The sequence below is a fragment of the Bombus affinis genome, chromosome 14, assembly GCF_024516045.1.
Source record: "Bombus affinis isolate iyBomAffi1 chromosome 14, iyBomAffi1.2, whole genome shotgun sequence".
Classification (NCBI taxonomy): domain Eukaryota; kingdom Metazoa; phylum Arthropoda; class Insecta; order Hymenoptera; family Apidae; genus Bombus; species Bombus affinis.
This window is the reverse complement of record NC_066357.1, coordinates 4160611-4175855: the sequence shown is the minus strand read 5'-3', so window position 1 is coordinate 4175855 and position 15245 is coordinate 4160611. Positions and strand designations below refer to the sequence as shown.

At 35.7% G+C, this 15245-nt stretch overlaps 1 protein-coding gene and 1 long non-coding RNA gene across 4 annotated transcripts; one reads left to right on the top strand and one right to left on the bottom strand.

Moving 5' to 3' along the window:
- Positions 1–14: 14 nt before the first annotated feature.
- Positions 15–12807, bottom strand: LOC126924447 (ABC transporter G family member 20). Of its 3 annotated transcripts, XM_050738938.1 has the most exons (13): positions 12606–12806; positions 12261–12468; positions 5378–5588; positions 3576–3846; positions 2645–3067; positions 2289–2375; positions 2094–2206; positions 1540–1928; positions 1274–1389; positions 1128–1198; positions 938–1026; positions 687–863; positions 15–616 (listed from the first exon to the last, which is right to left on the bottom strand). In XM_050738938.1, the coding sequence occupies exons 3-13, from the start codon at positions 5584–5586 to the stop codon at positions 315–317; spliced, it is 2247 nt and encodes a 748-aa protein (XP_050594895.1). In that variant the 5' UTR covers positions 5587–5588; positions 12261–12468; positions 12606–12806; the 3' UTR covers positions 15–314. The 3 variants fall into 3 exon arrangements, with proteins under 3 accessions (XP_050594895.1, XP_050594894.1, XP_050594896.1); XM_050738937.1 differs by having other exon boundaries at positions 12261–12806; XM_050738939.1 differs by lacking the exon at positions 2289–2375 and having other exon boundaries at positions 12261–12807.
- On the top strand, positions 6894–9834 carry LOC126924463 (uncharacterized). The gene is made up of 2 exons (XR_007713535.1): positions 6894–7970; positions 8049–9834. It is a non-coding gene; the product is annotated as an uncharacterized LOC126924463 (long non-coding RNA).
- Positions 12808–15245: the final 2438 nt, after the last annotated feature.

The window sequence follows — 15245 nt, the reverse complement described above, 5'->3', positions numbered from 1 at the left end:
AAAGATTATACAACTACAATTTCACGCTTTCTTTACGTCTACTTACAATTACATCGTACAAACAATACAATCACAATTTTGTAGTAGTATTGAAGTACATATGAAGTACACATATATATATAATAAATATAATGTAACCGTGTTGAGCAACAAGAAGTATGTACCCTCAATGTGTCTTTTATATATATACTTCTTGTATCATCCAACGAATCATCAAATGCTGTATATTTTATACAGTAAATCTTGCACTATAAGATATATTCACTCATACAATAACCAGTATAATGTTCGATCTATAACTTAATTAGAAATCCTTATCCTTTCTTGAATTTGAGCAATAATATCGATAGAGTCATAAACACGCATATCCAACAAAGCGTAGCGATGAAACCATTGTGAACCGTAGAGCGCGACATTGACCATCCTCTAGCTAGTATGGCTCTCATTGATTCTGTGCTCATTGTTAGAGGCATCGTATAACTAATAATTTTTAATAGTTTATGCATTCCTTCGATAGGCCAGATTATTCCACATAACATCACAATGGGTAGAAAAGCACCCATCGCAAGGTAAGTCGCGGTTCTTTCGTTTTCAGAGCAACATGCAATAACGAATCCTAAAGATTAAGTTTAGTTGAATAAATGAATAGTAATAATAGTTATTACGATTATTAAAATGATTCATACCGAAACACATTCCACACAATCCAGTGAGGACAGTCAGTAGGCCGATCAAACCGATATTACCTTCACACGTGATATTAAATATTGCGAACGAAACTATTAGAACCATTATCGTTTGGCCTGCCATTATCGTGAATTGAGTTATAACTTGTGCGAAAAGAATTTCCGTTCCAGTGAGACCTGTCGATAGAAAAATCATCTATAATTTTTAGTCTGGTTATTTTTATGTATATACTTAATAGCTTCTTATTTACCAGAAACCAAACTTCTTTCGAGAAGACCTTCGTTTCTTTCTAACAACATGGAGCCAGAAGTCAATGCAACCGACAAGAAAAAGATTATTCTGTAACATGGAAATTTTCATTGAATAAATAAAGTTAAGGAAATATAACGTTTTCAAGATGATATTAATCGAATAGAAAATATTTAATCATAAACACTCACGTTAAAATAACACCTGGCGCTGCAAAGTCGGTGAAATTTGGATCCATGGGACCATATATTGGTTTTCTAAACTGCAAATCGAGAAACATATGTTGTTATAAATTCTTATTATTTCTTGCCATTTCTTTTTTAAATTATCAACTCACATCAATCGGTATAGTTGATAGTTTTTCGCTGTAATTGCAAGCAATTGTCGTTTCCTGAGCAAATGCTTGAAACGAATTATAAATCTTTTTTTGAAGGAGATACCCAATTTGCTGATCTATGAGAAAAAGAAAAAATAAATTCTCTCTCTTTTATGAATCTTCATAAATAACCGCTTATTTGATTACATCTTTTAGAGTCACAGATTTAAAAAAACTGATGAGATAAAATTCTAGAAATTATTTGAAAATTCTAATGGTAAGCTCACTAGACATATCCATGATGATTTCCATGTTAGAGTAATCTATATCCCAGTCGTCGGCATCTTTTCCATACTTTATTCTCGCTTCCAAGGAATCCGTGTAATTCCAGGGAAACATTATGGCACCCCAAGCATAGCCACTTTTAACAGCATCTCTAGCAGCGTCTTCGGTGTCATATAGTACAGTGTCCACCTGTCTTTTATCTAATTGTTCTAAAAATCGACAACTTAACAAAGTCCAATTACAGCCTTCTGATGGCATACAATGTGGCACGTCGCTGCTGTTTAATTCGTGATTCACTATTGCCAGTTTCAGGCCTTCCGGATCTTTACCGATGGAGAGACAGAACAGAAGGATTTGAACGACTGGCAGACCGATGATAAACATAATCATGCTGAAAAGAACAAATATAAAATATATTGAAATTTTATTTCATTCTTTTTGTTCCTTGATTAGCAACTTCCCCCTTTTCTCTCAAACTTTGTAATTTTCTAAATTTCATGAAGGAATGCTATTTCATGTAACGTGTTAATTTAGTTACAATTTCGCTTTTACTTACCCTACATTTCGCCACATCCATAAGAAGTTCTTCCATATAAGAGCCTTCATGTGCATCGGATTGACCATCCTGGAGTTTCCGTGACACTCATCTTCTGGTGGCAAATCCGACACCTGTATTACAATAATGTTATTTAATGTTAAATAAGAAACGATATATAATACTTAATCACCGAGACAAGAATTTAGAACGTACATTGAAATGATCGATGACGATGCTTTTCCTTCGACTAGAAACACTGACGTTGTCGCCAAATTCACCGCTCATTTCGTCATCTACGTTCTAAAAGAGAACATAAACGTATATAAAATATCAATTTTAGAAAGTATATAGAAAAATTGCCGGAACATTCACTTACAAAAAAACTCATTAATAATATTCATATTAATAATATTCGAGGAATTCACTTTTTTAAATCTGATAAAAACAGATAATGTATTACTCGAAACGAAGTTTACGATACGAAGCTAAGAAAAGATACAAACCAGGATTCATAAAGAATTGATAAAAAGATTAAAGGACGGAGTTAACAAACAAATATAAAAACGTACACCTTCAGGAGGAACACCAGTAACACTGCTGAGGATGCTGCTTCTCCTTCGAAGACCCATATTTTGCCTTCTGCTCAGCTTTAAAAATACTTCCTCCAGGGTGTCCACGTTGTGCATCTCCATTAGTCTCGTCGGTGATTCTTCAGCCAATAGTCTACCACTCCTCATCAAACCAATGATACCAGCCTGTCTTGTTTCTTCGATATAGTGGGTGGTGATTATAATGGTCTTATTGCTGTTCTTCGTCAGATCGACAAGATGGTCCCAAATATTTTGTCGTAAAACAGGATCTACGCCCACTGTGGGTTCGTCCAGGATCATCAACTCTGGATCAGCCAGAAGAGCCGCGGCGAAAGAGACTCTTCTCTGCTGACCACCTGACAAATTCTTCACGAAACGATTTGCTGTTGGCAGCTGCAAAAACTGTTCGAACGACTCGTGTAAAATATTTCTTCTCGTGTCCGAAAAGTTATTTACGACATGTCTTAATTTTGAACGAAAATACGATTCTCTTAGTTTTTTAATTTTTAGAAGGAGGCACTTGTTAAAAATAATATCGACAATTATAAAGCGGTGGGTTAAGCTTTTTGTGAGTTTGGCGTACCAAACTTTTGAATATTTTAGAATATTACGAGAACCGTAAATCATCAATTTTCTAAAAAGTTTAACTAATAAGATACGGAATATATGGAAATAAGGCATTTACTAATTTATTCGCATTAAACGATTAAACGGTTGTACTTGATCATTGTATTACGTAAACAAGCGTGTTACAGCGAATCAATTAATCGTCCTGTTTGGACAAAAACAGAACAACGTCATATATCTTATAATCATCCGGCCTCTTTTTCCTCTCTTTTTTTACTCGTCTTAAATATCGACGTCATTACACGGTATTAATATTATTTCGATTGAAATGATCGAATCATGCCTTTATAAGAAATTGTAGCTTCTCCTGTACTTGCTCCGTGGTCATACCAGCGCACCAACCGAAGTATATGAACGTTTCCTTTATAGAGAATTCGCCGTACAATGCGATTTCTTGCGGCATATAACCGACTCGTGGACCAGGAACACCTGATCCTTTGGAGCCTGGTCGACCACCGAGTACCCAGATCTCACCGGAATTCAGACGCCTTCGACCCACGATGCAAGAGAGCAATGTGGTCTTTCCGCAACCGCTTGCACCGAGCAGACCGTATCTGAAAACGAATATAATATTTATTAGTCATTTTATCGCTACTAATCGAATATTAATTATTTTTTTATGTGATAAGTGATCTACTATAGCCTGTGATTGCATATTAGTTAATATCTAGAAATGTTTTAATGCTGACAAATAGGCAGACTGAATATTTGAAGGGATTCACTGATTTTATTATTTATTATTTATTAACCATATATTTCATATATTTTTGCATATCACACGCATCCTGTATCCTGAAGCTCCTCGTAAAAGTCCGTGGTTTAGCCATTTAACGAATATTGCGAAAGAAATATGTACGAATTTTTTTATCAGACGCAATATATTTATCAATTTTCTACCGCGCTATTGAATAAATAATCTGTCTTTGTTTTCGTGTAATACGCGTAGTTCGTATGATAATTGTCATCTCATTGTCCAAAGCTATTTGCGTTGTTTTTAAGCGCGTCAATCTAGAAATGCAATTACAAGATTTGCTACGTGATTTTTATATCGTGTCATTAGGTATAATGGCAGTGTCATATAAAAAACAAAGTAGGTTACAATTATTGTGACGTAGGAAAGTCAACTTCCTCGTGACTTCAGCAATTGACGATCATTTTTCTATGTAAGACATATCCACAATATCTTAATGTCTTACGCTTATACTTTGTTTTAATGGTCACGCGATAACAACCTTGTTATCTGCATAAATAATTGTCTCATTATTCAGAAAGACAAGAAAATATGTGACTGTAATTTTGTTATAAATATATATTGTTTGTGGAGAATGTTTTAAATAATAATTTGATTTGTAGTAAACATTACATGTTTCGGACGAGAACGATCAAAGGGCAGTAGCGAACACGTATAGACGAATAGACTGGGCAAGAAAAAAAATCATTTATTACAAGATCTTACTTCGTACATTCCTTAACAACGATATTTCACGATCAAATATTAGCACATCTTTGTCTATCTACTATTTCCTCTTCCAAGTTTCCAACAAAGCAATCACTAAAGTTTCGTAAAGAAGTTCAGCAAATATATAAAGAGACGAGACTTGAACCTCTCCTATATTGTCTCAATTGTGAATTACCTCATCACGCCTCGATCGACTAAATCAACTAATTCAATGTTTTTCATTCAATCATCGCGAAGACAAAGAACGAGGAAATTCAACGTCACTGATTTGTCTAATATTATCAAATGATCCACAACGCTAGACACACGTTTATATCCCGATATTTTACCATATGCGCAGTTACGACTGGGACAGTCAGAATTAATACTCGAGTGGCGTAGAGTTAATTCACTTAGCGTTGAATTTTATATATGGGAAAACTAAATATAAGGTGAAATCGTCTTTCGTTCGATAAAAATGTTACTGTTTCTGTCGATCAATTCACGAGATCGTTCACCTTGTTCCATTAACTCGTGGAAAGGAAAAGAGATGTAAATGAAAATAAGAAGAGAAATGGTAGATTTGCATATGAATTTTGACCGTGGCAACGTTAGTCGCAGAAGAAAGAGTTAATTAGGAAACTTACATCGTGCCTTTCGGCACGGTCATATTCAGCCCATCCAAAATAATATTCGGGTTATTCTTGGAGCCATACTTTTTGTAGGCTCTCCTCACGTACACCGCTTGCCTCTTTTTCGTATCCAGAGTAGAGGATTGCGTTTGAAGCGGAGGTCTTCGAGTTTTCAGTTCCAAGGAAGTAGGCAGTATGCCTGACGGACTGCTGGCGTCCTCCATTTCTACGACAGAGGAAATAGTTAGTATTTCCGTGAAAGTGATTCATAATCGATGAACCATTTCACGCACCACACGTTTACGTTCTGATCGTTGGCTGACTAGAAGGAATGCTTAAAATCTACCGTATTTTGCTGCGGCCAAAATTGGCCAGAAATTTCCAATCACTGTTATTTTTAAGAGCAATCCATTGCAATTGAAAATAGTATATCAGAGAAATATTGATGCAATTTATCGATAACGGTGCTGGTACAGATTATATGGAACGAAAATTCTTCGTCGGAAAATTGATATTCCTTTTATCTAAAAACACGTCCGATTCGAGCTATTTGCGGATTTAATTTCAATAATGTATGCTGTTTTAAATACATAGCGTTAACAAACAAGGAGAGAAATATTTGCGTGTACATTTGTACTTTTAATTTGTTATTCATTTCCAGCGTTTTTCTAACACGTTTCTTTTAGCAGTCTCACACTATGGTTATGCTAAAAAATGACAAAGATCGATATTATACAGCGAGTATACTACGACTAAATTATTTCGCATGATTGATAGAATTATTTTGACAAGTTTGAGGAGGTTTTAGCTGTTTCCTAGTTGAAATAACAGCTGAGTAAGAGGCAACAACAGGTAAAAGTGATTAATTACAGTTACATTTAGCTTCACCTGTTTCTCTATCACGTGCACTGCCATGTTTGTACAGAGCAACCTGTTCAACGCTACAGTTCCAAACGCCTCTGAACAAAATCTATTCGAATGATTAGTGCCGCGGCTAGGAGCGTTAGAAACGTAACAAAATTTTCACAATGAATTAAAAGACGCGCAACGAAAATTAGTATTCCCTTTTTCTACCTGTGAATCATCAGGCGAGATTTTAACAATATCGCATGACTCAAGTAATGTGGAAATTACCAGAGAAAAATGTATAATTGTTCAAGTTAACGTAACAAATTCATCGATACTAAAATTTAGTAAAATCATGCCACTTATTGTCAATATCTACAGCGTTGATTTCAGTCAGATCGACGGATGACTATAGCGACGATATCACACAATACCAAGGATATTACACGATAAATATAGTACGATAATGACAACTATATCGCTAGAAAGATATCGTAAATGTATCATCTTCCATCTCCAAAATTGTTCAATCCATTTTATTCCAACCCATTTTCCCTAAAAAATAATTTCAGATATTAAAAATCGGCAACTTCGTATACGATCGTCAGATTTTTTAAATCGATATGTAAATTGTTCGACGAAATCTGAAACTGAAAAACATTTTTTTCGCATATCGTGGAGATCGTTAACTCATTTGCATCCAAGCGCCGATTAATTCACGCGCTACAACTGTCTTCTATCAACAAGTGCGGATTATTACGCAATCGGACGACTTTCTTCTATCACCAAACGCGGATTATTACGCGCGCTACGACTGCTTTTTATTTCAGTCGCTAAATATTCTTCAGAGATCACGTTTGACCCGTTTGTCAGCATCTCGCTTATATCAGTTTATTATTTTCTAAACAAGTCTTACTTTTGTTGTGAAAATCTTGTTAACTTCCACTGTGAGTAAGTACTGTCAATCTTAATTAAGTTTAACAAATTCAAATTTAAAAAATATTCTAATTTTATAATGTAAATTAAAGCGATGCGTTGCATGCTTATCTAAACGTATTCGAAGAGAAACGGTCTTCAAATTCCATATTTGCGATGTACCATTATGTATTGACCATTTTAAAGAATTCCACGAGAAATGATATCATTTAATTTCCATTTTAATCTAAATAATTTTTTTTCCAGATAGATCGTTTTTACTTTTCTCCTCTGTTATAAACAATGTAAGATGCGATATTTGCGAAGTAACACTGTCTGCCAATCGTTTTGAACAGTAAATACTCGATAAATTCCATGAAGAATTCGGATGTCATTTACTGTACCTACGACCGAACGCCGCTGATGCCTTCAATTGCCCTGTTAACCAAATCTCAACGTGATCGTCGCGAAGAAATGGGACTCTACGAATTCCGATAGTTTCTATGATTAATATTTATATAAGTAATAAATTTTGTATCGGCTTGTATAAATTCCACTATCATAAAAGTGCAGACGAAAGTATTGTTGGAGTAGATAAAAGGTGATATCTCGTATGGAAATTCGACAAAAAAATTTATGTGACAGCACTAGTAAAAAATCGCAATATATCGCGCGTAATATGCTGCTAAAAGATTCTTTCAGGAAGTATTTAAATATTCTAGTGAGTCATCGGTATACGCAACCAAGTTACCGAAATACATGTTCTCAAAAACGTAGCCTTGTGTGGGCAAATTTTATTTTGCCAAATTATTCGAGACTAAAATCCGTAGGAAATTAACAGTAAAAGGTAGAAATTTATGCTTCGAAAACGAAGCAGTTTTCGAACTCTTTTTAAACGGCTCGCGTTCATCTTTTGTTCTTTTAGCTCAGCCTGGATCGCTCTAAAATCGTGTCGCGTCCCTGAAAAGATTCGTTCGACTGGACGACGGTCAGTTCTCGGAGCCGAAATTGCACAACGCGATGGCTGTCGAAAAGGAGAAAGAAAGGCGGTAAAAGGCGTGAAGCAAACGAAAGAAAGAGACACGTTTATCGGATCGGGCGAACGTTCGAGGACGTTGAGACGCGGCCGTCGACAAAATCGAAGAAAACGCGCGGGAACGAAAGTCCGATTGAACTTTCTTCGGTTGGCTGGACCAGCCGGAGTTAAGTGAGAGTGAGTTTGTTACACACGTTGCATCACTCACGAATCACGAAACGAAAGACCGCGTCGATTGTGTACGAAGAATTGCCTCGGCTATCGTCACGACCTTTCTACGCAGGTTCTTTCGAACGATTCCCCTAAATTGTTCATTAACCCATTTGCAGCTACTTATTTGACTGTACTTAAGAGCGACGCTTGGTTCGTTTTCTTCTTCTTTTCTGCGCAACCAAAATTCTGTTTGACAATACAGCGTAACACGGTTTGCGAAATTGGCCAATTCTGCCTGATCATCGTATTTTCACCTGGAAGATTTGCCGGATACGCTTGGCCAGAAATTACAAGAAGCTACGACGGAGAAACTCGATCACCGTGAAATTCATTCAGACCGACCTCGATAAAGTTACCTGGTATTAACAAATATGACGCAACTTTGTTCCATTTAAACGTATATTTCGTCGATGAAAAAACAGTTGCACGAAATGAAAGATTACGTATAAAATCATTCGCGAGAGAGTTTCCGTCTACGCAAAAGGGCCACTACTTTTATCAAACTATATCGTATCTTCTATCGTATTTGGTTGTTAGCTTATAGTCTTCCCTATGCCAAGAATTTAGAAATTTTCGAATGTTCACTCTTCCAGTAAAGCAACGAGCTGAGTGTCTTTCTCTTTGACCTACGATATATTATTTCTTCTGTTACAATACGTTCGATTCATCGACTGAGAAATCAATTGATTACTTTATATTCAGTTTCTGTGATCTGTCGAGTCGTCAAAGCTAGCCAGCGGTTGTTTTATGAAAATATTTCGACATAGTATCGTGATAAACACGTAGTACAATGGTTTCTGCAAGTCTCACTTCGTTAAGCTATAAATTATATCGATACTTGATTAGAATTTTTAAAAGCATAAACCTGCGAAGTAGATAGATCGTGTCGATTAACGTTCGACACGTACCCGTGTCTTTCTTTTTTGTGAAATCGTACATTTCTCTTTCAGCGAAATATTCTATATGCATAGCTTCTGAAATACGCTTACATGTGAGCTATAGTTTTTGTAACTTATGCAATAATGCGTTGCGCAATAGTATTTATAATTAGGATTTTACCCTTCTTATATTCGTTCACGGTTGAGAACCTTTCTTCGTGTAAAGAGAGTTGGAAAATCATGAAATACAAGACCGACGATTAATCATTCAACAAAAGCTTGAGGAAGTAACTTTTCATATTTCATGGCAAACGAACAACGAACATGTTGGCTATATGTTGCGAACATGTAAACAACCGGACGTGGGAAAAGAGACAAGCGTCAAGCAGATTGGTAAATATCCTCGAGTTCATAGTAGACGCGCAAGTTCATTGAAGAAGAGCTGTCCACGCGAAGGTCCAACGAAATGGAAAGTGATTAGACGTAACTTTAAATAAGCGCATCTTCCTCAATATGTTGTCGGTAGAGAAACAGAGATATCTGAAGAAATACTCATTGTGGAAGACAGTGAAATATTTTAATGCGACGAATATGTGGAAAATTTTGGGACAATCAAAGAATTCCATTCTTTGGCTCTTTTATTCTAGTCCTGCGATAGAATTTATGTTACTGTTAGTAGAATAAATTCTGGATTTCTTAGCAAGAGGTAATTGTCAAATTATGAATAAATAATTATTAGGAAGAATGAACAATTCTTTACTTTTTCGTTTAGCGTGTATTTGCTATTACATTATACTTCGTACGATATGTGTTTGTCAAGTATGATTAAAAGAACGAGTGGAATACGATCAATGGAATTATAATTGAAATTTCGTTCGGATTGTAATCTTCTTCTGGTCTATTTCTAGACAAAAATGGTTAATTCGCATAATTAAATATCATTCGACAGTGAAAACGACCTTCACACAGAACGTGCGTGCGTAAACGATCTTAAGTTTTCCGAGAACTGGATCGACCGACGCAAAAATTACGATGAAGTTAAATACGTGAGTGTAATAACGTATAATTACAGATAAATTGCATTTTAATGCTAATTTGAAATAATGAAAATGAAGTCATTTCGCCTAGTGACGAAGTAATTGTTAAGAGAATTTCAATTTATTAAAACTCGTAAGACAAATAGAAAAGCGTTGAGTTTTACTATTTTGTGTATGCAATAAAATGTTCGAACAGATTCTCTGATTATTGAAAGCTTAATTATTGAATTCAAAAAGACAATAGAAGAGACAATAGAATTCAACATAAGTGAAATATACAAATGAAATAAGTAATTTAGAAATTTCAGGACATCTATGTAGAGTCTATTGCTTCCTATTTTTCTATATTGCATTTACCTCTAAAATTGCACACGTGTTTTAGAACGTATTGTGCTGTTCGATAATAATTTATTTGCTTAACAGATTAACCGGAATAAAAAATACTTGGAGAGATGTACTATATCTTTTTCATTTCTACTCTAATCTCTCTTAAATGTTCAATTTACTATCATGTTTGTTCGTAATTTCTATAGTGTTACATTAACGCTATCTACGGACAATTTAAATTACGAGGCTTAATTAAACCGAGACTGATTGCAATCTAAATTGACGTGAAACCAAATGTGTATTAAAAACAGTTATGAAACATTATGTTGTCTGATGATTTCGTCATATTGTACAGAACTCCTTGTTTTAGCTCTACCGAAGGTTACAATTTTGCTGACGTTTTGTAATATCAAATTTTCAGGAATTTAAACCGATTATTACATTCGAAATTGAATATTTCCTTTAGAAATTCTCGGGTTTCATTACCATTTATACTTTTAATACCACATCAGCAATTACGTTTGTACTAACATGTAACATTAACATAATGTCAATATTATGGTAATTGTCATCTTTACTACACATGACATGTGTCAACAATGATATCATCCCGCGTGTTCATATTCTTCGTATTCTCTTTTGTTCGTGATGTATTCGAAATTTTCAGAACGACGTTTTCAAAGCTGATGTGACTGCATTAGTCTACACGAAAATCTTTCCATTACTCTGAAATTCACGTGTTACGATATACAGATATTTTTTTTATTTGTGACGCAATAGAATTACGTTAATTATAATTGTATGATTCTGTTCTGATTATATTTGCAAAGATTTTGTATTTCATTTAACTCCCTTTAAATTGCTTTTCTCTGGGCTAGAAAATGTTTCTTCCTAACGAGCTTTAGACTGTTATTGTCATTTCATCTTTTGTGTTAGAATAACGAGCATAATTATGTTTCCACAGTTTCAATTACGTCGTTACTGTTGTACATATTACTTTGTGCATACATTATGCATATCACGGAATAATACAGGATTTAATCGTGTAATGTTTGCCGCAATCTATAAACAAAAGCATGTATTTCGGCATACGCTTCGAAAAGTTCGAAATAAAAAGCTATAAACTAAAAGAAGAAAAGAAAAGCTAAAGGCTTCAAGTTTTCGTCAGCTGTATATACATCAGTTGTGAATTCTGATCGAAAGCTTTGAATGTGATTTCCATCTCTTTGCATAAAGAAAATATGATATTCAGCTAATAAACAAACGATCGCAATTAACAGCTCGTTAATCGTCGAAGTAACGTCAACGCGGAGTACACGGAATCAAATTATCTTTGCATGAAATTTCACAGGCGAAACTTAATATAATTTCTCCACTTTACATTCTCACATTATACAATCCTAGCAAACGCAAACGCGTGCTTGTTAAAGGACTTCCTTCCGTTACTTGTCACGCTTTGAATAAAATTTGAAATAAAACTTCCACACGAACTTGACTTTCAACAGTTGATATCATTATCGATACTGACAATTTATAACCATACAATATCTATTCTAGCTCGAATGATCCAGCACCTGCAATCTGTGATCAAATCACCTTTCCCTGTTCTTCCTATTCATACGTTCGTCTCACAGACATCCACTAACCTGCGACGCGTACTCCGGCAACGACGAATAGCAGCTTCCTCAACAGCGAACAACGAGCACCGTGCCGATATCTCGACTCAATTGCATCGGACGGTTCGATCGTTCGTTGGCAACTCCATCGTGTTCGAAAATTTCCGTATCCAGCAAATGTCACCACTTACTTGCGACGATATCTTTCAATCACTTTCAATATTAAAATAGATATCAGCTGGAACAAGGCAGATAGATTGTTTTTCTCGTTAGAACATTCTGCTGTTTCCCCAGTGGCAACGATGCTCCCGGAAGCTTGGTTTCCCCTTCACCTAGCGTTTCTCCACACAAAATAAGAAAGATTGTCGAACGAACCACGATTTTCCTTACTGTCACTTCTTGCTCGAAAATTCCTTGCAAATTGGTCGGAGGAGTTTTGAGTCGCGCAAGTGGTTGCCGGTCGAGAAATGGCAACCAGGAAACAGGTAACGCGATGGAAGAGTGGCCTGGCTGCAGTACCACTGAGGACTAACTCGGTTGGCTACAGAGCGGAGAATCAAATGCTTGTGCAACACATCGGAGCGGTGTTCACCGCCACGGCAGCGGCCAGACCAGTTTGCAGTGGGGGCAATCGCGGGTCCCGGGTTATTACAAATGCACGCGTCCAACCACGTATTCGCGGGTTGAAGAATTTTCTTAGAAACGAACCACCGTCTTTGCCTGGCCGTGTTTTTATCCACAGCTACATTTTTTTGCAATCTCAGCCACACGTTTAATCTTTAGGCTACAGTCTTCAGGCTATAGGCTTCGGGTCTCGTGATTTCAATTCCGAAATGCGGGATTCAAAGTTTAGAGTTGTGGGAGTAGATTTCAGACATTAAAATTCCAAGAGCGCAGGATTGGTCTTAGAATTAATCTTAGACCTTCGAGTTCAAAGTCTAGCAAATTCCAAGTTCGAAGTGCGAAGTGCAGAAGTCAAAGCTTGAAATCCAATAATCAGAGTTCAGTGCACTTCGGAGTTCAGTGTACTTCGGAGTTCAGTGTTCAGTATTTGAAGCTCATGGTTCAGGATCCCGAGACTCCGAATTTCTACGCTCACGACTCGAATTTTAAGATTCAGGTGTGCTCTTCGTGCTGCCAGGCATTCATCGTTGAGCTTCCCTGAAGAGGTTTTAACCGTTTTAACTCAGATATTGCCGGATTGGTTTTCTTGAACCACTTGAAATTGTATCGCATTTTCGAAGTGTTTGAAGGTTCTGTAGGTTTGTGTTCAATTGTAAGAGACTGGTATTTTATGTTGCCGGTTGAAGTAAGGGATTCGATAAAATCATCTTATCGATGTTGTGGTAGCAATGTAAGTTTATTATGTTATTCTCTGTTCGATCTCTAATGTTAGAATCTTTACAAATTTTTCGAGAGACTGTTTTTCTGAAAGAAAAATTGCTCCTTCTAGAAAGAAGCTATAATTCTATAAAATGTTTCCATTTCAAACTAAGAAACAAAAGATTATAGTTTAAACTTATCTCTTGATTACCTACAATCTACGTACTGATTGCAATACTAGAATCCTGGAATATTTCAATCAAAGATCGCAAATTTTATATTCATATACATACATCCTTTATAATAAGATGCAAAGTAGAATAAAATTTATGTTCCAATAACGGACGATATAGCGAGGTTTGCAAAATTCTCGTACCGAACCTTGGAAAACTCGGTGAAATCGAAATGGTTCATACATTTTCCGCACACGTACCATAACAAAGTAGCGATAACTTGCATAATCGCGAAAGATTGCCACGATACATAATTCGCGAATTATTTACTTTCGACGAAGTGTGTGTGTGTGTGTGTGTATGTGTCAGAGCGTCGATTGTGTAAATAGTAACTGCACGTGCATCGAACTGTCCTATACAGGCGTCCAAATCACCGAGAAGTTCAATAAGATTTTCGTGCGTCCTTGTTCGAACACGAATTCGCGAAAATGAAATTTCACTGCGAAGGAAACTCCGAGCGCTTGGGACAAGCTGAGTGAAATTGGAATAGAAATCAGGCCAACGATTTACCAACTATTTACCAATTATTAGCAAACTTGCAGCTTTCTGTTTCTTTTCAGTTTCTTAAAACTCGTTTCGGTTAGTCGGGTTACATGAATTCGAGCAAGCTGAATTCATTTCACCAGTGCCAAGACATTATTTAATTTTATTTGACATCAGTTTTTTAAGTTTCTACGATCAAATCAAATCAAATTGAATTTAAACGTTCGGTAGGAATTTTGAATTCTACTTATTCTACGAGTGTTGCTAAACCGTGGTTATTAATGTAAATATAAATTTTTATGAATATGAAAATCTGGATGGAGATTCGTTTCACAGTCTACATATCGTTATTTTTCTTTTTTTTTTTTTTTTTTAACATTTAATAATTTATTCACAATCTCAGCGTTACGGATATTCGCACGTTACATCCATACCGGTTTGGTTGAAGTCTCGAAACTTAGTCTTAAAGATTTGAGATTTATACGTAATAAACGGCTCGAGTTCTCACTGAATAAAAATTTTATTTCTTTTTGTTAATAGAAACATACAGCTACTAAATATACCACTAAACTTGTTTCGAAAGTTTCTTTCGAAATCCTTCAGATTTTCCTGCGATGTTACACGTTACAGTGAATTGGATGAATCAGGGAACGTGAGTCACAGCGTGAGAATGTTAATATTCACTGCAATTCTCTAAGGTATATTTACATATCGTGTCAGATTTTCATTTGCCTGCGCCGAATAAACTTAATTACTCTATGATAACACAATCATTTGTAATTATATACATATATATGTTTCGTAACAGGCATAAATTATACCTCTTATTAGACAGCTCAATGCTCATTAATATCAACATTCAACAAACTTGCAGAAACAAAGTGAAAGCCATTAAGAAGCAGGTTTTAAATTCCTTTCTTTTTATCGGTATAAAAACTGTTACGTTAGACACTTTTGGCAAAATTAATGTTACAGC